General features: G+C 45.7%; 1 protein-coding gene across 2 annotated transcripts in view; it reads right to left on the bottom strand.

Moving 5' to 3' along the window:
- LOC146858426 (multidrug and toxin extrusion protein 2-like) overlaps positions 1–23221 on the bottom strand; it is a 722400-nt gene that overhangs the window by 113460 nt on the left and 585719 nt on the right. For both annotated transcript variants that reach the window (XM_085649347.1, XM_085649348.1), the window contains 2 exons: positions 20412–20544; positions 3480–3574 (listed from right to left, as the gene is read on the bottom strand). In XM_085649347.1, coding sequence (XP_085505473.1) covers positions 3480–3574; positions 20412–20544 — 228 coding nt within the window. The remainder of the gene's footprint in view (positions 1–3479; positions 3575–20411; positions 20545–23221) is intronic.

The following is a 23221-nucleotide window of genomic DNA, read 5'->3' as shown; positions in this document are numbered from 1 at the left end:
ACGCCGACGTGGCTCCAGTGACGTCACGCGGAGTCGCGTGCGGAGCCATGGCATTGTGACGACCTTGTCGGCGTGGAGAGCTAGGAAAAAGGTTTCTGCTGAATGCTGGCGCAGGGGATGTTCATTAGGGGAGGAATCCACAGGCAGATGTATCCATCAGAAATGGGGTTGGCGTCATCTACATTCCTGAAAACAATTGGCCTAAGGTAAAAGTGTAAATGAGGTAGAATGCAACATGACTAATAAAAAAAGAAGCACCTGCCGGATACAAAATAGAGAAAGAAAGAATTGACATCTTAGAAAAATGCTAGCCATGTTTAGGACACCTCCTAGGTGTGAGCCAAAGCAATGAAGCACCTGGGTTTTACATTTTTAAAGTGATATATAATAGCGTAGCAGAGACATGACCCACTCTCGTACTGGTGGACATTGCATTAGTCAGGCGTAAGATGAATAATGGAGTACCTTCAGTAATTAATCAATTTTTTCACTTTTTTTTGTCTACAGTGTCAAATATTGACAACAAATTACCCAAGATATTACTGGAGAGATCAAGTATCTTTTCTATGAACAAGGGGCCGCTTCATTGTGCCATTTGGCATGTGGGTTTAAACTAAATATAAGCTTATGATAAGCTGGAAATATATACGTGCTTACTCGGGTTTGTAGTAAGTTATTTATGGCATAATAACGAGGTAGTCCATCGGACCACTGTAGTCACGGTGGCGATCCACATCGCTGGCCACCTGAAAGACTTTCACTGTCAACAGAGAATCACCTTCAAGCTTCTCACGCACACCTACAAAGCCCTCCACAACGCCAGACCTGCATACCTCAAACACCGCCTCTCCTTCTACACTCCCACCAGACATCTCTGCTTTGCCCTACTGGCCCTGGCCACCATCCCATGGATCCGCAAAACCAAGGTTGGAGGAAGATCCTTCTACTACCTCGCTGCGAAGACCTGGAACCTCAGGCAATCACCATTGCTGCTGCAATTCAGGAAAGTCTTCAAGACCTGACTCTTCGACTAAACCGCAGACCCATCCCCCCAACCCCTCCACCCCCACCCACCCAGCACATTGAGACCCTCACGGGTGAGTAGTCGCACTTTATAAGAGTACTGACTGTTTGCACACCACACTAGCGGTCCACATGCCGTATTACGATCCATTGTCCCGCGGTGGTGGCACATCGGTCTGAGGATGAAATATGCTGGTGGGGTCACAGCGGCAATGCCAAGCATATTAAGAGTTTCCTTACTGCGATGAAAAGCATGGCAGTGGGGAAACTCAGAGGGTCCTAACATGGCCCCATGTCGCCTCTGTCTGTGGGGGTGCATGCAGGGGGAGCACATAATGTGCCCCCCTGTGTTTTTGCACCCCCTGTCCCTGCACGGAAAGAAATGCACACCCTTGTCCATGTCTTTCTGTGCAGAAATGGGCTGTGGTGGTCTGACGGTGGTGCATGTCTAAGGCACACCTATGTGCCTTAGATACGCACCACCGTGGGACCTCCACAGCAGGACCGCCTGACCTGGATTCAAGTCGGAATCCGGCGGGGAGTCTACCTATGGGTTTGGCGGTCTAACAGCAGGGCCCAAGGGGGTGGCCCGCTGCAAGACCACCAAACTCATAATCAGGGCCTTAGTGTCTATATTTGAGGCCCAATTGAAATCATTTGGAAGTTGGGATATGCCCTTCCTTAGCCTACACTGCACGATGGCAGGCACCTTTGTGTTTCTTGTTTCAAGATTGGACATAGCGCTCTGAGTGGATTATTACTTGGGGTGGATGGTAGTGCACCGCAAGTTATGTCACTATTCTTGAAATCCACACCTTTTAGCTATGGCACAGAGCAGACAGACTTAATGTAAAAAAAAAATTGTAAAGCATTTATAACAGCAGTTTAAAAGTGGACAACACAATTGAAATGTATATAAACTGAGAATAATTTAATCAACTAACTGACACCAAAATGACAGAAATGTAATAAGAGGAAAGCAACTCCGGGCAGTTGGTCTTGCTAGACCAGCACAAGGGTAAGTTTGAAGGCCAACCACGATGTAACGCAGGTCAGATGTACAGGTCAGGGCAGCTCCTCTCCTACTGGGATTGGCGCCTGATTAGCTGAAGGGACAAAGAGGGGTTGGCCTGTGTGTTAGCAACATCTGCCTGTGACAGGTTAGGCCTCGAAGTTAAATTCCTGGGCACAGCCCAGATGGTCATCGTATCAGAGAAACCGGACACCTCCCACATCCAAACACCTTCTCCAAACTGTTGGAGTCAGGTAAGTTAAATATGGCAATTAGAAGTACAGCCAATGCCGACATGTTTTAGGGGTCAGAGCACATGCACTGGCTACTGGACAGAAGGACCCAGTGTGCAGAGTCTAAAAACCAGTAACACAATGTAGCAAAAAATTAGGGTGCAATAATCAAGTAATTTTGGTGATGAAAATTTAACAAAGGTAAAGGTTGCTGACGTAGTTCAGATGAACTTTTCAATGGCCAAGTTTACTATCTGGGAAGCAAGCACTTGTGCTGGATCCTAAAGCAATCTCAAAGTAAATTCTATGGAAACATAGCAACATGCATAATGGAGTTCTTAATGTGGGATTTGTTTGAGGGTATATAATCTTGAAAATACAGGAAAGAACTCATTGTGCTCATTCACAGTGTGTGATAGTTACAGCTAAGCTTTAATTTCCAACACATATTGTTTTTCAATGTTTGCTTTTATTCAATGTGTGCCACAGCCAAGTGCTCCATAGTGCTAAAAAGTACAGCGAGGAAGACAGTTGCAACAGTCAATGAGACACACATAGATTTTGGGGAACAACAGTTTTAAAACCACTACATGCAAAGAAGCTAGCTAACGCAGTGTACTTTCACTTGTAAGGCCCCTGGTAAGATCTATTCGATGTAGGATAGTAATTTATCTTATGACAATTTGAATGCAAAGGGTAGAGTCCAATGTTGGACCCACAAGCTGCATTCTATTGACAGAAGCACAGCAATTCGACATTGTAATATATTGGTTTGGTAAAACGTGCACGCTTAGCAAGGAAAAAGAAAAAGAACAGTTTGACGTCACAAATTCTACTCTATGTCTCAAAGGATCTTAAGTGGTGAACAGGAAGAGTAACCATACTTTACTTACTGGAAATCCCAATTTGATGATTTACCTTAAATTTGCCTGCAATCGTGAGACGAAAAACAAGTGCTATTTTAAAACAGGTTGGGGGCTAGTATTCATCATTCTGTCTGGTAGGAAGGTCCCAGCAGCTTAGAAAAGCACAGTTTAAATTAAAAAATATAAATTTCCTACAATTTAGCACTAATAACAATACCATTTTGAAACTGGTTGTGACAGCATGTATGGAGTTTGCGAATGGCTAAGTAATCACATTGGGATAACTTTAAGAGGGATACACAATTTGCTGTTCAAATTCATAACAGTACATGAATAATGATGTACCTCCTCTGCGACCTTGGTCCAATTCATCTTGAATACAAATATTAGAAAGGATACTGCTTGCAGTGAAACACAGATGAGCATTCCTGACCACAGACCTAAAAAAATACAGGAAATAGCAACGTGAAATGAGATTTTCAGACATAATAAAACACCACATATCTAACAACCCTGACACATCCAAGAGAGACACAGGTGAGCAAGAGAAAGGTGTGATATTAAAGAGTTTATCTGGTACAAGTTTGGAAGTATGATGTAAATCACCCATTTATGAGTGCACCTCATTAGTTTTGAGAAGTACATTTTTATTGCCACTCAGGTAAAGGCCAAGACTTTGGAGGAATCTAAGGCAAATGTACCTGACAATCACAGACCGGTGTTACTAAACCACATACTAAATACACGGACTTACTTGAAGTCCTTATATAGTTGCTTGTAAATTATATTTTTGTTAAAACCCTTAAATGTAACACAACATGACCCATATGTCAAATCACAATGTTTCTTAAGAACCAAATTACAAATGTCTATGTGTTCAATGCCACCTCTGCAACGGAGAGTACATTAAAAACAAATATAACATTAAAAATCAGTCTAAAACACGTTGTAATTAAAGAAATGATAATTAATTCAGTTCTCAACTACATATATGTCCTGCCTTTTACTTACACTGCCCCCTGCCCAGGGGTTACCTGGGACCTACCACAGGGGTGCCCACTGTGTATGTAAAAGGGAAAGTAAGGCCTGACAAGTGGTTGCACTTGTCAGGACAACATGCTAACTTAGCAAACTGCGCGCAGGCCCTACACTGCAGGCCTGAGTTCCCTTCTCCACGCACCCTTGCATTACTAGCCCTGGAACACACAGTGCACATCACTAGGGACTTTACTAGTAAGGCAACATACTAATCATGGCCAACCAATAACCATTACAATTTACACAGGGAACTCTTTGTACTTTGACACTGATCAGCAGTGGCAAAGGACCCAAATCATCTAAATTGGCTAGGGAAAAAGCAAAAAGTTTAGGGAACTTTAGTAAAAAGGCAAGGTCCTACACAAGCCCCTCCTAGCCAAAAGCTAGGGTAGACCAATCATTACCTTGATGGACTTCCCAGCTTCGGGCGATAGAACCAGGACGCAGGCCCTCTACCACAGGGACATACTCCTGTTCCACGCATTCCTGACCCCAGGGGGTATTCTTGGTCACTACTCCCTGAGCTAACAATGCTGTTCCATGGATCCCTCCCGGTCAGGGGGACCCCTCCAGGGGTGTTGGTCCGATGCTGACCCCGCCCTAGAATGGTATCATGGGAAGGCCCATCGGTCAGGATACTACCTCCAGTCATCCTGCCCTCCAGGTTAAGAGTGGATTTACTCTGGTCACTTCTAGGGGACCCAGCCCCACTGGATGGACACTGTCCCTTTGGTGTCCCCACCGGAGAACACAACCCTCTCTCAATCTTCCATTTAGTCTTCTGGGCATGCCACTTAGGAATGGCACCCACAAACTTCAGGACTGCAGGAGCTCTAACTAGACTCCCCACGCCCTCCTGACGCTAGCTGTCCTTCCTCACACCTCTGACAAGTAGGCACTAGGCCTCCACCTGGGGGCTTTCCTACGGCCCTCCCACCAGTTTCCTGGGAGGTGCTGCTGATCCCTGGGGGTACTGCTTAGTCTTCCTCCCCCTCTCTTGAGACAAGGGGCTCGCCAGCTACCCCTCCTCACTATTCTTGGATCTCCTTGCGCCACTTGGCCCTTCTTCCCTCTCTGGGACCAGGGGTCCGGTTCTCGTGCAAGATCCCGGGAATCAAGGAGCCCACACCTTAACCAGGGGTGGCGCAATCCTGGAAAATAATTTCTGAGCCTAGGCTGCCCTGGGGCCAAATTGGACAACCCCTCCAAATTATTTTCCATGCTAACCACTACCTAATCATCCAGTGCACACTTGTACTCATCCACACTTGGCACTGGCTGTGCGCTGCCACTATTCAAACTGGCAAATCCTGCGGACCAAACCGATTCCCTGGGTCATCCTCATCCACCTCACCATCACCGGTCTCCTGAGCCTCTATGGTTTCTCACCAGGCCCTCAAGGCAACTTGCAGCTCCTCGTTCTTGGTGCTACCCTTCATGGGACATCCCAAAGCTCTGCAGAATTTCCTCAACTGATCAACCTTGTAGGTATACAATGCCTCATTGTTAAACTCTAATTCTGCAGCCACAGCCTCACCGGCTATCTAGCTCCCTTCCTGAGACATGGTGTGGTTTAAAGGTTACTCAACAATAGAACCAACAATTCCAAAACAATATGTTGCTGCGTCGTGGTCTGCGATCAATTTATGATGTCCACCAATTACTGTGAGGGTTTTGCACATACGCTTTTTAATCACGTTAGGATCGTATCCCACCGCCGACGCCAAATGTTGGAAGCCGGAGTCCCTGTCATGCCTCACTGTCACCAGGTGCGCGACCCAGGACTCCCAACTCAACGTTAGGCCAAGTAAGGACACCGTTTGAGATAGCCCCGCTCACCCCCTTAGTAGCTTGGCACAAGCAGCCAGGCCTATCTCCAAGGCACGAGTGTACAGTATGTGCAACCACGCCCACAGCAACCCACTGATGACACCACAAATGGACTCCACACGAGTTTGATAAAACAAGTATTAACTTTATATGAAAGGATATACGATCAGAGCACACGATAAAAAAGCCAACATATAATAAAGGGTAATATTCATTCCGGCTGGTTGGTAGGTTCAAATCCCAGCCACCACTTTTGCAATGCTATGCTGGTGGTAATGCTAGAATCACACACGTTGCAATGAATAAACAATAGTGCTCTGCATAACGATACACTCCTTTGCTGGGCAAAGGAGAAATATTACAATGCGGAATGATACACCCCGGTGCCTTGCAAGGAGAGAAATAATGTACTGCGCAATGAAGGAATAATGCAATGCGTCACACCCCAATAACATACTTTGCAATGAAGAAATAATGCAATGCGCACCCCTACAAACATGTACTGTGCAATGAAGGAATAATACCATGCGTAGCTACAATCATGTACTTTGCAATTAAGAAATAATGCAATGCGGGCTACTGCAATCCTGTACTTTGCAAGGGATAAATAATGCACTGCGTAGTGCTACAATCGTGTACTTCGTTATGCAGGAATAATGTCAGGCGTCATAAGACAGTTTGGCAGTTCGTTAGCAGCAATATTGGCAATGTGTATTATGACAGTCAGCCTCTTCGATAACAGTTGCCCCCACACGGATAACCGAAGACATACATTACAGCTTCCCACTCGGGCCCCAGTACTGCCAGTCCTTTGGTCAGTACGGGCCCCAATCTGAGCCGAAGCAAAGGCTCACGTCGCCAGAAGGACTGAGAGGCTGAGAGAGTGTCCCTCCAAGCCCGCACCCCGCCCAGGCAATGCTCACTGCTACCTGGGGGCGCGACCCCACTCTCCTCTCTTTCCTCCGCAAACTGGGCCTTCCGTGTAGAACTTTCTCAATGGGCCTCAGCGGCTCGGCCTGGCAGCTCAGCTCCTCTGGGGCTCAGGTCCGGGCCGCGACTCTAAGGAAGCGCTCAGGCGGCCGCTGGGCACACGTATCCTACGCCCCTGAGATTACTTTCACTCCGGGTGCACGTTCACCACAGCACCCTCTGGGTCTCCTCTGGCACGAAGCCACACACACAACGCTGATGGGTCTTCACTTTGACTCCGAGTGCATGCTCACCAGGCACTCCCTCCTGCGGTCCTGATTTGCACCAGGACACGCACACCGCATTGCAGAGACTCACTTTCTTCCGATGTACACGATGATCAGCTGATCACCTCCACAGTCCCAGGTTGCACCAAAGCACGCACGCTGCTTCACTGAGACTTACTCCAACTCCTGGTGCCCCGATATCCAGGCACTCCTCACCAACGCATCCGGCCGCACCTCGACACGCTCGCCGTGTCCGAGCCTCACTTCTCCGGTGCACCCAATGACCAGGCACTCTACACCAGCGCCTCCGGTGCAACCACACATGCACCCTGCGCGCCTGAGACTCACTTCGCTTTCGATGCACACGCTGACCTGGCGCTCCTCACCAACGCCTCCTGTGCACCACGACACGCACCCTGCGCATCCGAGTCTCACGTCACCACCGATGCACACGCTGACCAGGCGCTCTTCACTAACGCCTGCGGTGCACCACAACACGCATCATGCACGTCAGAGACTCACTCCACCTTCGGTGCATACGTTGACCAGGCGCTCTTCACCAACGCCTCCTGTGCTCCGCGAAACGCTCCCAGCCTCGCTTCACCTTCGTGCGTCCAAGATCACAGGGCACACCTTCTGAGGGTTTTAAGCTGCCACAACACGCGCCTACCGCGTCGCTTGAACTCTCCGGAAACTTTTATGTTCCTGTGTTTCAGAAGAGAGAGCCAGCTCACCTCGGGTCCTTGGGGTTACAAGACACAGCACAAAGCACAGTCTTCTTCAAGCAGGGGGACCCAGGCGCACAAAGCACAGTCCTAACAGCCTCTTCCTTGGATAAAACAGCAAACTGCAGACCAGCCCCAGATCACGAAGCAAGGATTGGTCCTTCCCCGCAGTCTATTCAGTTGTTCCTTCCTTGGCAGAGGTTCCTCTTGACCACAAAATGGGTCCAAGCCTTTTCAGTCTCTATCCATTCCAATTCTTTTTCCAACGTTCAGGGGCTCCAACTCTCATAGTTATGCCCCTCAACGTCTTTGAAGTTTGTTGTGCTCAAGGGTCCCTGACCCCTGCCTAAATCAGTTCTGGGTGTCTCCCGCCCAGTGTCACCTTTCTCCCTTTGATACTGGGGGTCTGGATCCCTAATCACTCAGCAGGAGATGGGTCAATTGGTTTATAGCACCAACCCCCGGCCTTTTCACCTACCGGGCTTTTCCTCCCCCTATTCTCCAGATGCAGGGCAGCTTGGTGCCATCTCAACCCCTCCCTGGATGAAGACCTCTACCAGCTTCTCGCACCTCTCAGATCCAGACATTCAATCCACATTCAGCAGCGACACACAGAAATGCTTAATGCTCAAAACTCAGCCACTTTCTAAAAGAGTGGCTTCTGAACACACAGTGACAAAACCACTTTCATAGAAAGATGTGTTATGACACCGTGAGTTCATACATACCAAACTTCACTACTCCATTTTAAACTTACAGGAAACTAGGCTAACAAACAATATCCAGCCTCCCCCATTCTGTCCTATGGGCAGAATCGCCTTTCACCAGTGAAAAACGAAATGGAGTGTTTTTCACTGTCGGGACATAACACACTCCTTAGTATATGCCCTGCCTTTTACTTACACTGCACCCTGCCCAGGAGTTACTTGGGACCTACCACAGGGGTGCCCACTGTGTACGTAAAAGGGAAAGTAAGGCCTGACAAGTGGTTGCACTTGTCAGGACAACATGCTAACTTAGCAAACTACGTGCAGGCCCTACACTGCAGGCTTGAGTTCCCTTCTCCGTGCACCCTTGCATTACTAGCCCTGGCACACACAGTGCACATCACTAGGGACTTTACTATTAAGGCAACATACTAATCATGGCCAACCAATTACCATTACAGTTTCAGTTTTAACGTCTTTATTTCGATTTTTCATCATAAAAGACACACATATACACAAAATTACATTAAATACAATTAGTGCGCCGAAGTCATAAAATCATAAATATTTAAATACACATACTAAACAAATCAAAAAGAAACAAGACAAGAAAAGTTAAGGCAAGGCAAATCTAGTTAAAAATCTCAATTAAACATGCTTGTAAAGACGTCAAGGGGAATTGTAAAAACATTTGAGCATATATAAAAAATAGCAGATCGTCAATACTAATAAAATCATAGGCCAAAAAATCAGTGGGATAACACAGTATACAAATTATTTGGGTCATGATACTATGAGCTGACTGACTTAATCCTTATCAGCCAAGCCCACCCAAGGAATTTGGCCAATCCTATGGTTAGCCATTCAGAAGTGTTGGTTCTCAAGATGTACAATGCTTCACTACTCACTCGGGTGTTTAGTCTAGTACATATAGGTTTCAGCCACTTATTACGTGGTTCACAATAAGCAGTACAGACAAATAAAAAATGACCTAGTGTTTCTTTGCAAACGGTACAACAGGGACAGAAACTTGACTCCAACCTCTGCCAGCCACTAGTAAAAGCCCTCAGAGGCAGTGTACCTACACGGAACTGATGGTATAGTTTCCTATCTAATGTTTTAAGGATAACATCCCAGTATACTTCTTTGTTAGGTACTGTTTTGTGGAGCAAAAACTGGCCTGTCAAATTCATTTTCTTAGAAAGTGCCACATGTTCCGTTTTTACCATAGACCAAAAGAGAAGTTTAAATTCATTCTTGGTAGGGAAGGTTTGAGAACCCGGCTCCGACCAAAGCAATGGAAGACCCATTTCGGTAAGAGTGTTCTTAATTAGCTTTAGCCACGGTATGTCACCTGCCCCTTGTTGCATTCTCACATCCTGTAATTCACGGGCAAACATGGCCAGCTCCGGGGTGGACCATATGCGTCTCCATAACGCCACCATCCTATAGAGGGCCTGGTGTTTAATGGTATGCATGCCCATGTCCATCAAAAGTGGAAGGACTGGTGTTGAGGGGGGGAGACTAACTAAGTTTCGAAGGAATTTATTCTGTATCCTATCCAGGACAGCCAGGTCCACACATCCCCAAATATCGGCCCCATATAATATGGCTGAGCTGATTTTAGCACTATAAATTTTAAGTGCGGGCAGTACTCTTTTAGTCAGGGAACACCGCTGTACTTTTACTAGACAACCAGTCAGGCGGGCAAATTTCAAACAGAGTGCCGCTACTTGATCTTTCCATTGTAGCCTATAATCCAAGGTAACACCAAGATAAGTCATTACATCAACCTGCTCCAGTCTAGACCCATTCATTAAAACATGGCCCCTCAATGGCTTTTTCTTAGTCAGGACCATGAACTTGGTTTTATTAATATTGATCTCAAGATCATTCATATTGCAAAAGTCCATGAATTTATTTATTGCTGCCTGTAAACCCTTCCGTGTTTTGGCCAATATGAGAGTATCATCTGCAAAAATTAAAAGAGGGAATTTGGTCCCACCCAGTGAAGGAGCATCAGTGGGGGTATCTGAGAGGAACTTAACCACCTGATTAATGAAGAGTACAAATAGGGTGGGGGCCAGGACACAACCCTGCCTCACACCGCGAGTTACGGGGAAGGAATCGGTAACCTGGCCCTGGCGACCCCATCTGACTCTTGCAAAGTTAACCTCATGCATCCTGATGGTAAGTTCTAATAGTGCACTAGGGACCCCCATCCTTCTCAATGCTGCCCACATCTTCCCTCTGGGGACCAGATCAAACGCTGATTTGAGGTCCACAAATGCAGCGAAGATCTTCCCGTCTCTCAATAACACAGTTTTCCAATAGATCATGACAAATCTTAATATCTGATCAACTGTGCTAATGTGTGCTCTAAAACCCGCCTGCATTGGAGACAGAATATCTACTTCTGACATCCACAAATGGATTTTCCCTAACAGCATTCTGGCTATTACTTTTTGTAGGGCATCGATGAGGCTGATGGGGCGATAATTTCCCGCATCAGATCTATCCCCTTTTTTGTGCACTGGCAAAATCTCAGCCCCTTTCCAGGAGTTTGGGATCCTAGTCCCTCTAGCTATAGCATTTGCTAAGATTAATATGTACGGGACCCAGTGTGTTTGATCGTATTTGAAGAGGTCCGCAGGGATGCAGTCCATGCCGGGGGCTTTGCCATTCTGCACTTGTTTAAGAGCAGAAATAGCTTCAGTTTCAGTGAAAACAATGTGATCAAGTGAGGACACCTCAGACTGCACACTGGCATCTTCCCTAATAGTAGTAAGGGAGATCCGTTCCGTGTGGCTGAACTGTGCCTCGTAATGCTTGACCCATTGCTCTGCAGGGACGTGGTTTACTGGAATATGTAATTCCCCCGCCCCTCCCCATTTCACAACCTCCCAAAATTTTTGTTGGTTAGATGAGGTACTTGCCTGATATAAATCTAACCAACGCTGATCATCCCATTTGATTTTTGCCTCTTTTAATGCTTTCTTATAATTCACCCTGGCTATCCTTATATCCGGACATGATTTGGATTTAATAGCCCTTAACAGAGAGCTGTGGGCAATACTACAGGTCTTATCATACCATTTCAACCTAGATTGTGCTGGGACATTAATTCCTCCTTTTACGGGTTTGATAAAAAAAAGACTTAATTTTACTAAAAAGAGACTCATGAATTGTCCCGATTTGGTCAAGTGGGGTTCCAGCCTCAAGTATGGGTACCATCTGTTTTGTAGCCGCTAGGACCTCCATGGCAATCCTGCTAATAGTAGCAGTATTGTCTTGGAGCCCAGCCCATCTTACCCTTCTGCAATCATTTGTGAGACCAGCGTCTGCTGTATCAATATTTGTTGCAGGGTTCATGCGGAGACCCTCATCCACTGATAATTTTATTACCAGGGGGTTATGATCACTCTCGGATCTAGTGACTATTTCCATGTCCACCAATATTTCCCAAAACTCTATCTTTAACAAAAAATAATCAATGCGGCTCGAGTTTAGGGAGTTATCAAATGTAACTTTTCCCATCTGGTCTGATTTGGTCCTTCCATTCGCTGCACGCAAATCCCATTCAAGGCAAAGACCCAACCACTGCATAACTGCCTCCGTGACTTTTTTAATTGGAGGAATAGACAAGGGGGGAATATTCCAAATCTGATCAATTTCCCCATATCCCCCGCTATCAAGATTAGGAAACGGTTCGAAACAACAGTTGAAATCACCTGCCACCATGACACATTTGTCACTACTAATGTTATTCAGTAGGGAGTCAAGTTCAACTACCACTCCCGCAGGCTTCCCACCTGGTAACCCTCTAGCATATATGTTGAACAAACAAAGGTCCTGGTTATTTTTACCGGTTAATTTCAACGCTAGGATGTCATTACTCAGAGTAGGGAGTTCCGTGATAGTAATGGCTAAGGATTGTCTAATCCAAATAACTAGACCTCCTGAAGGGCGACCCTTCGGTCCTTTACTAGCTGGTTTGTAGTAATTAAGGTAGCCAACCCGATAAATAGCGTCGGTTGACCAACTTTCCTGCAGGATAATAACATCATGTAAATCCACAAAGGAGCCCCAATCAGCCTCTGACGCTTTCCCCCTTAAGCCCGCTATATTCCAAGACAAGACTGCGAGGGTGTAAGTTGTTTTCTCTGCCATCTTGGCGGTTGGGTTGGCGACAGCCTTAGTGATCGTCTGTCTAGGGGTACCTGACAAGAATGTTTCCCTTATTTCCACCCTCTGTGAATTTGCGCTAGACACAGGGACAGTCTCTACCCCAGGGACACTCACATTATTTAAAGAGCAAGTTACTACAGCACTAGAACGCCCGGTAATCGATTGTTCTACATCATGTCAATCCACACCTTCCAGGCCGGAAAGGGGAGCAAACCGGTTCGCAAGGTGGGGATAGAACATTGGATAGAGCGGAGTGTCAAAATGGAATCTCCCTCTAGACCTGTCCCTTCTTGAGTGATGAAACGGGGTGTGGGATCTATTTGCATATAAAGCTGGATAAAAATAATGCAATAGTAAAGTTTGTACATCCCCAACTCTACCGAATCTTGGTTCCCTGCAAATGTATTCGGCAACCCAAGGCTCTCTAAAGCTAACCACCACACAATCCCCCTCAAGATCTTTCTTACCAAAACCTATCCAATCCACCCTCCTTACATTAAGTATTTCAGGATTTAGGTTAGGAGGGAGTGGCCGGTTTTTATTAAGCCAGAATGTAACCTTATTGTAAAGATCCTTGTGTGTTTCCCTCTTACCATCTACAAGCGGAGCCACGCCAGTTAAAACAATTGTATAAGGCACTGACTCCGGTGGGAGGTTCACACACTGTTTCTTTGGGATGGGTTTGGCGATGGGCTGATGACTAATATTTTTGCCCCTAACGGAAGTTGAGTTTTTCTGAACCTGCTGGTTTTTTACAGGCTTTGGCCTTGCAGGGTTCTCTGTAGAAACTGCTTTCTTAGGAGCGGGTACAGTTTTTTTCGGGGCCTTGGGTATAGAGGGTCCCACTTGTGAACTATTACCCCCCGCTTTATTGTTCATCATAATGGTGGGCTTCGGAATGGTCGGGACAGGAGGGGTCAGACCAGCAATTGCTAAGCTGGCGAGGATTCTGTCAGAGGTCGCTATATTATCCTTCACTAGCAGATCTAAGGAATCCATTTTTGTATTTAGTAACCTAGTCCTTTCAAAAAGAGGTAAAAGTAGAGATTTGAATAGCAGCTCAATTTTAGCCAAAAATATCTCTTCTGTAATGCTAATCATAGTCTCACCTCCCCCTTGCTGGGCAGTAGCGTTAGTATTGGGTAGCTGTGGGGGGGATGGTGAGGCATTTCCCAACCCCTCAGCTTGTTCCTCCATGTCCGGTGAGTCTACCCTCTTGCGTTTCCCAGGGTTATGAGTGGGTGTTTGTTGTGGATGGGAAAGGGAATCCATTAGTTCAGTACTAATATTGAGATTTGGTGAGTCTGAAAGACCAGAATTATCCCTGGACTGATCTAGGCAAGTGGTCCCGCTATTTGGTAAGTTAACGTACGCAGTATTAAAAGCATTTTCCTGGTTAGAATCCACTATCTCCACAGTATGAATCTCAGGAGCAGTTACCAACATTACTTCTACATTACTGTCCGAGTTCAACGTGGAAAGTGGGACAGGGGAGACAGCCTCATTGATTTTACCTAGTGAAGACCGCTTGCCAGTAATAATATCAAGCGAAAGGCGTTTTTCAACCAGGGCGATCTCCTTCTCTAATATAGCAGTAGAACGTTTAAAAAACTGATCAATTGTACCAGTGAAAGTACCATTAGAGGTTGAGACCTGAACTTGCCTCTCCTTACCAGACCTTAAGGGCATTTTTGTTATTCTTATTAAGATACAGCGGGCGGGGATATAACCAACCTCAATACTCAATCAGCGATGCCACTCAGGCCACAGTATTTATCCTTCCAAATATGAGGACTTTAACGTCACTTTAGACACAAACAGTAACAATAATAATTATACCAGTTAATAAGGTTCAAAAATACGTAATTAGGAAGAAAATGTTAATAATAGGGCCCAGCCCGGCCTCCTCCGGCCCCGGACGGCCACAGACGGTCCCGCCCTTGTCCCGGGCTTCTCCCGGCGTGCTCCCGCGCGCTCCCGCGCAGCGGCAGATGCAGACTCCTTTGTGGATGTTGCAGAGGTGGGAGGATTGTTGGGGGCGGGGCGATGAGGGAGAGCGGCCCAGGTGGAGCGGGCGGGGGATGACCAGAGACTCCTGGGAGATGGAGTCCTATCCCTTGTGCTCGCAGCCCTCAGCCCCAGGTACGCCCCAGACAGCTGCTCCCAGGTGTTGGAAAGTGCCTCGCAGCGAAGCGGGACCCGCGCAGCAGGTACCGCGAGGCGTGGAATGGAAAACCGGCAAATGTCTTCTGAAATGCAGGGTCAGCACAAACAAACAGCAATAAGGTCCCACGTAGCAATAAGCACTCCTCGCTTAAATCCGTGCTCAGATCTGTTGGGGGCGGGGCGATGAGGGAGAGCGGCCCAGGTGGAGCGGGCGGGGGATGACCAGAGACTCCTGGGAGATGGAGTCCTATCCCTTGTGCTCGCAGCCCTCAGCCCCAGGTACGCCCCAGACAGCTGCTCCCAGGTGTTGGAAAGTGCCTCGCAGCGAAGCGGGACCCGCGCAGCGGGTACCGCGAGGCGTGGAATGGAAAACCGGCAAATGTCTTCTGAAATGCAGGGTCAGCACAAACAAACAGCAATAAGGTCCCACGTAGCAATAAGCACTCCTCGCTTAAATCCGTGCTCAGATCTGTTGGGGGCGGGGCGATGAGGGAGAGCGGCCCAGGTGGAGCGGGCGGGGGATGACCAGAGACTCCTGGGAGATGGAGTCCTATCCCTTGTGCTCGCAGCCCTCAGCCCCAGGTACGCCCCAGACAGCTGCTCCCAGGTGTTGGAAAGTGCCTCGCAGCGAAGCGGGACCCGCGCAGCGGGTACCGCGAGGCGTGGAATGGAAAACCGGCAAATGTCTTCTGAAATGCAGGGTCAGCACAAACAAACAGCAATAAGGTCCCACGTAGCAATAAGCACTCCTCGCTTAAATCCGTGCTCAGATCTGTTGGGGGCGGGGCGATGAGGGAGAGCGGCCCAGGTGGAGCGGGCGGGGGATGACCTGAGACTCCTGGGAGATGGAGTCCTATCCCTTGTGCTCGCAGCCCTCAGCCCCAGGTACGCCCCAGACAGCTGCTCCCAGGTGTTGGAAAGTGCCTCGCAGCGAAGCGGGACCCGCGCAGCGGGTACCGCGAGGCGTGGAATGGAAAACCGGCAAATGTCTTCTGAAATGCAGGGTCAGCACAAACAAACAGCAATAAGGTCCCACGTAGCAATAAGCACTCCTCGCTTAAATCCGTGCTCAGATCTGTTGGGGGCGGGGCGATGAGGGAGAGCGGCCCAGGTGGAGCGGGCGGGGGATGACCAGAGACTCCTGGGAGATGGAGTCCTATCCCTTGTGCTCGCAGCCCTCAGCCCCAGGTACGCCCCAGACAGCTGCTCCCAGGTGTTGGAAAGTGCCTCGCAGCGAAGCGGGACCCGCGCAGCGGGTACCGCGAGGCGTGGAATGGAAAACCGGCAAATGTCTTCTGAAATGCAGGGTCAGCACAAACAAACAGCAATAAGGTCCCACGTAGCAATAAGCACTCCTCGCTTAAATCCGTGCTCAGATCTGTTGGGGGCGGGGCGATGAGGGAGAGCGGCCCAGGTGGAGCGGGCGGGGGATGACCAGAGACTCCTGGGAGATGGAGTCCTATCCCTTGTGCTCGCAGCCCTCAGCCCCAGGTACGCCCCAGACAGCTGCTCCCAGGTGTTGGAAAGTGCCTCGCAGCGAAGCGGGACCCGCGCAGCGGGTACCGCGAGGCGTGGAATGGAAAACCGGCAAATGTCTTCTGAAATGCAGGGTCAGCACAAACAAACAGCAATAAGGTACCATTACAATTTACACAGGGAACTTTTTGTACTTTGACACTGATCAGCGGTGGCAAAGTACCCAAAGCCTCTAAATTGGCAAATCTATGTCAGGAAAACGGTCTAGGGGAAAAGCAAAAGGTTTAGGGAACTTTAGCCAAAAAGGCCAAGTCCTACAGTTGGAATTAAGGTTAAGAGGTTAATGTTAAGGAGTTTAGGATAAGGGATCAGGGCATGGGTAAAGAGTTACGTGTTCAAGAAAGGGTATGGGGCAAGAGGTTAAGGCAGTTTAGGAGAATCTATAGGATTTGATAAAGGTAACATTAATAGATTGAGACAAAAGAATTCATTATTTATGGAAAGAGTAAGGTAAAAGGTAAAGGTACAAGCAATGAGATGGAGGCGATGGGCCTACCCACAGAAAGAATAACAAGCATTTACAATGCAATAGGTCTTGCAAGAGATATTGACATTGTAAATGGCCATGCCTTTTATAATAGTAAAAGACATGGCCATTTACAATACCAATATGTCAAACTTTTGCAAAAGTGAGACCTATTGTACTGCAGAGCGCATTGTCCATGAAGCGTGCGCCGTTCTCGCCAGTAAAGTTTTTTTTAAAAGAAGCAAAGGGCTGTGTCCCTGAAGCAGGATCCGCGCTCAACATTATAGTTAAAAAAAAAAAAATGAAACTGAGCACGGTGTCCCTAAAGCGGGCGCCACGCTCAGCAAGCAATTTTATAATAAAAAAACTAGAAGCTGAGAGAAAACGCGGTGTCTCTGAAGCAGACTCCACGTTAATCTCAAAAGTAATTTAATTCATACAAAAAAAGTGTTGACATTGTGTAACTTCTAAAGTTAGAGCGACATAACGCTTGATATGAAAAGTGGCCGCCATTTTCCTGGGAGGACGCGCTTCAAATGCAAGAAGCAGCTGCCGTTGTCCCCATTAGTTAGTTAATCAACAAAAAAGTGCTCACCAACTTGAAACGGAGACCATGTAACAAGCCAAGTAAAAGGGCCAGTCGCCATGGGAGGGTACAAATGAAGACAAATCGTTACTAAGGAGGGACTAACCAGCCTATTTACGAATAAGAAGCCAGCATTTACGAAGGTCAATAACACAGGCCAATTACAAATATGGGTGGAGAGTGGGCGGGGCTTCCAGTGCATACTCCATTACATGCGCTGCCGCTAGTTCCGACCTAAAAAATGATAAAGAAGGAAAAAGCTGCAAATAGATGGCCGAATAACCGATAAGAAAACAATTAGTATGCATTATTTAGGCTTAAATTGGTTTGGTACATATATTGGTGCTTTTACTGTTTTCCAACAGTTTTTTTTTTTAACAGGTTGTCATTGTGTAGTGCTGTAACAAAAAAATATTGAACTTAAAAGATTTCTCATGCAGAAATTTCTAGTTCAAATTCATCAATGTCTCAATGTCTGCGACCTTCAACCTCCTGAAACTGCCATATGTCAAGTCTAGAGTGGGACTAAGGAAATGTACAAGGCAATGGAGACCAGTAGATACTTATCGGACTGTTGACTGGGGAGTTGTAGTTAGAAGGGGACAATTGTTCTGGATAGATGGCAGTCTGTTTAAAATTGTCTCAAAATACTGAATAATGTGAGCAAACTAGAGGATCAGTTTGATTGCACTGACTTGTAGACCCGTTCCTTGAAGCATGTTGACAGTTGTCTGCACATCCTGTAAAACTTTGTGATCGGAAACTGCCTTAAGCAACCAATCGTTCAGACTAGGACAGACAAAGCTGCCTCTCCATAGAAAACATGCTGCAAGCTCTACAATGCATTCACAGAATGCTCTGCGTGGAACTGTGGCCAAAAGGAAGTACCTTGTTTTGGTAGTGTTTTTCAGATTTTGAATCTTAGAATTGTGAAGACAATTGTTTTGGAAGTTTATGGAGTAAATCCAGTCTCCCTGTTGCACACAAGAGATAATCTGATGTCGCCCTAGCATTTTGTTTTATCTTTTCTTGACCATGTCTTTGCCACTTTTAGATTCAGAAATAGGTGAACTTGACTAAGGTGTATCCACATTAGATGCCATTGTACCTCGGATGTTTTGGGACCAATTTTACTGCATTCTTCTGGAAGTGAGATTGTACTTCATGTACCAGTCAATCCATGAGAATCGGCATCAATAGACCTGGTGCTATACTGGTTAGACAGCCAGGGAATTTTAATATGTATCCATTCTACACTACATTGAAAGTCCATTGGACCCTTGTAAACCTCTGCCATGAGATTGTACTTCATGTAGCAGCCAATCCATGAGAATTGGCTTCAATAAACCTGGTGCTATATTGGATAGAAAGTCAGATAATTTGAATATGTATCCATTCTGCACTTCATTGAAAGCCCATTGGTCGCTTGTAAACCTCTGCCGTGAAAGGGATATGGTTGATAATGTCCCTCCTAAAGAGCGGTGACTGGTGGTGTTAAAGTGCCTTACCTTCTGTGACGGAAGGGTGCTGGGTATTTCTTTTTAGCAGGCTCCTTACTACAGAAAAAAGGGATTCGGTTGTTGCAGCTCACAAATGCAGTCCCTGCATTTTCCAGTTTTACTAATGTTGGCCTCTATCTTAACCCCTAGGCGGAACTTAAGGAACTCCTTAATTTTGCCAATATCTACGGCATAAGAATCTCCACTTTGTTCTTTATCAGTTGGATCTAATCATTCAAATAAGAACCCAAGAGGGAAGCTCTTCTAAAGGCGTGGTTCAGAATTTTCTTTGTAGCCTAAGGTGTCAACTACACTAACTGCAGCAAGCAATATCTTAAAGGCAGTCTAAGACAATAACCCCAGGCTGCAACATCAGACAAATTGCTAGCCACGCTGCTTGACGTTAGAATCATTTAGGATGTTTTGGAAAATGTCTCTGAGACAAACTCTCTCCTGTGCGGCAACTCTACGCATATTTTACATTACTAAAAAGGATGAGAGCCTGGAAGCAGATGACCAAACATCAAGGTCATCCTTTAAAGACGTCTTCTCTTCAGCATGTTAAAAACAGCAGGCATGGTGTCAAAGGAAGCAGTTGAGGAGCGCACAAGTCACACAGAGAAACGAAAAAGTGCAATTACGTTTACAAACAAAGGTATCTCCACAATGCAGTTGTCAAGAGACATCAAACCTCCTGACACCTCCAAAAAATAAGTTATAGTCAAGAGAAACCTGTGAAAAGGTTACAGTGTTAATCGTTCTAAGAGACCTGACAAAAAGCAAACTGCTTGAATGATCCTGCAGGGATTGATTGGACAGAATAGCTACAGTAATTTCTCATAGAGTTGTGTCGGTTTTCACTCTAGTCACAACTTCTGACAGACTAAAGTTCTCTTTTTGTTTTTAGTTTAAAAAAATAAATTTATACAGAGTTATTTCCAATCGCCAATATATAATGACTGAGTGGACTTAACTGGCTGCATTTTTAAAAATTAAAAAGGAAAAAAGGAAATAGAACATGTTCCTTTTAAAAGGCACAGTTTCCTTATTTAAATTAAACTTTCAAAATTAAAAACATTTTAAAATGCGTTATCTGCTAATAACTATCAGAAAGAATCAATCAATGGAGAAGTTGACTTTCCTAATACTTCCTAATACTTCACGTTTGTCCCACCTGCGAGTTTGTGCCTTTGAGTCAGTTCACACAGCCATGCTACATGAGGATATTTACTTATTAAGACATGGGAAACCACCTCTTAGCTAGCATTGACTGCAAACACACAAAAATTATCGATAATAAGCTATTGCGATGCAGTAATGAGACCAGTGTGTGTTTATACCTATAACTCCAAGTTTGGCTGCAAACATGAGAGAGATTCCAATAGGGAATCCAATGAGATAGTATGCAACAGCATTTAATATTGCACCAATATTCTGCTTCCCTGATCCTCTCATTATTCCACCAGCTGCGGCCTGTAGAGAAAGAAAGTACAGGATATAAGTAATATGCCAGAAATAATGCATGAAAATATATATATATACACATAAATATCCACCCCTTTATCAGTGGTTAGTATCTGAAACAGTTATAGGGGAGTCATGAGGGATCATGCAATTAGAAAGACTTAATAGCATTACAGGATCATAACATAGTTAACATTACTATAGTAATGTGTACCCTTTCTTTTGGCCCTCTACCCCATTCATAATTTTATGAAGTCTCTTTTGTAGATAGTACCAAACCAGATCCCACAACACTTTACGAGCTGAGAACCTGCAGCTGGAGTAATTTGGCACCCCATTTTTCATGTGAACCTTAATTCTTTAGGTGTCCTGAAGCTTGAGTACACGATTCCACCCACTGGCAGGTTTCATCCCTACTCTGGCAATCAGCTCAGGAACCAACCCTAGCTCCCCCCGTGCCCCCTCAGTGACTCATGCTTTTTAATTCATCAGCCCTTTTGTTGCTTTGTCTGGTAATTCTGTGGTGCACAAGTTACACTTTTGAAGACAATATGAGAGTGTTTAGTAGACAATGTAGCCACAAATGTTTACTTTCTGCATAGCTTAACTAACGTGGATATCTTACCTGTGTTGTCATCCTCATCCTAACTTAAAAAGCCAATACTTTGAGCAGCTGCTTTGCAGACCACATTAAAAGGAGCATGTTTTAGGAAAACCAGAACGTCTCACTGAGCTCTGATAGGGTAAGGTGGACCTACTCCGTGGGAACATGTCCCTTGCGAACAATTCACTAATGCAAGAAACTATACTACATTTTGAGGGTTTAGTTGCCCTCTTGCAGTGTGCAGGCCTCCATAACTGACAGCGTTATTGACATATTTTCCTTTTATCTACCCAAGGAAAAATGAAGTCTCTGAACATCATGATTGGGTGGAGTTCTTTTAGTTTGCAAAATATGATTTAAGGGTAAAAAGGAGAAACACTATTTTTCTGATTTTATAGAAAAAAGTTAACAATCAACACAAAACAGGACCCTGCCCCTCAAGCTTAGTGCCAGCGGTTGGCTACACTTTAGTGCTCTGCATTTGTCAGACAGGTACCTTCCTGGGGTTCTAACAGGATGTTGGCGAGCAAGTGCCATTGAGCAAGGACGATGTGTGTCCTTATGTGGCTAATGGTTGTCAAAGAGCTGGGGGCCTGCACAGACTGCCGAGGCTTGGCAACCTTGGGATGGTAGCTCAACTGCCGCTCGATATGATGCATGGTGGAATGCAAGAACATGAAATGGGAAAAACTGGGACTTTCAAAGGTGGGGCAGTGATTTTGAGATCACGGGGCTTGGCGGAGCCTTAGAAGGGCTATTCTTTAATGCAGCTTGGTTGACTGACAAAGGGAGGTAAAAGAAGGGAGGACGGACTGGTGTGGTAAGCAGCAATCTTAGGGTCTGGCATCTACAAGTAGTCCCAGTGGAAGCATTAGAGACTGATTCTGTGCATAGAAGATGACTAACATGAAAAGGAAAGGGAAAGTTGTGGAGGCTGGCTTTTCTGACCCCAATGGGGGGGGGGGGGGAGAGATCAACTTTAAGGTAATAATTCTGTCTCCTCCATAGTCACTCATAAGAGACCTGATCCTGTCTGCCCTGGGATGTTGCGGACGAAATGGAAGATTGACAAATTAAAAAAAGGGTTCCAGGGCTGTAAGGGAAACAAACCTCTTGGAAAGTGTGGTGGATGTGGTTGGAAAAAACACAGGAGACTTGATAAAGAAAAATAGGACTCTTGAGTTTTGAATTGCAGGAAAATCAGTGGACCAGAAATCGACAGCGTTGAGAACAGAATCCTTAGAAATACAGTTTTCAGGAGAGGATAGGGAATACCCCCCTTCATTGCTAAGTAAGCCATGGAAGGGCTATATCTTGATAACGCTAACAACCCTGTATACTTGGACAGATGTCCTACAATATAGAGAAGTTTGACTGTGGGACCTTCAGTAAGGCGATGCACCCACAAGGCAGTATTCTCTCTCCTTGCTTTGAGCAATCTTGTGACTATAGTCTACAATATACTATGGGCCGTGACCAGTATTTCCAAAACTGTGGGTCGTGACCCACCAGCCAAACTGTTGTGGATCGTGAAAGTCCAGGAAATAAATGAAGATGTCTTTAAATTCTATATTTAACTTGTAACATTTGCTGCGCTTCAAAGACAGAGGTTAAATGTCAGGCTATGTCTTGCCTTTTTTTAAAAAGGGGATTTTTGTTTAAAAACTACTCTCACTTTGCAGTCAAAGAAAGAGGTGTAAAGTGAATTATATTACAATCTTGATGTGGTACTGGGAGTGTGAAAGCAAAGGCTGTAGGATGTCATTTTATTGTAAAAGACAACAAAATGTAAATAGTTCCAAATAAACTGTACACATTCAGCAGTTAGGAAAGCAGAATTGAAGCACTTTTTTGTAATTCTGAACTGTGATGGAAACAAAGCTTTTAATAGGACCAAAACAAATCAAGACACTTTACTTGGCGATGCACAAATGATAAATATTCACAAAAAAACAATCTCCACACATTAGCATTTGTGTGCAATATAGTTTTATCAGTAAAACTGTATGTCCGTGCAAATATAGTGGCCATTGCAATGGAAAATGTGCAATCTGTAAATGACATGCGCTACCACACGATGCT

This window comes from Triturus cristatus, chromosome 3_2 (assembly GCF_964204655.1).
Source record: "Triturus cristatus chromosome 3_2, aTriCri1.1, whole genome shotgun sequence".
NCBI classification, from domain to species: Eukaryota; Metazoa; Chordata; class Amphibia; order Caudata; family Salamandridae; genus Triturus; species Triturus cristatus.
This window is presented reverse-complemented; position numbering and strand designations above follow the sequence as displayed.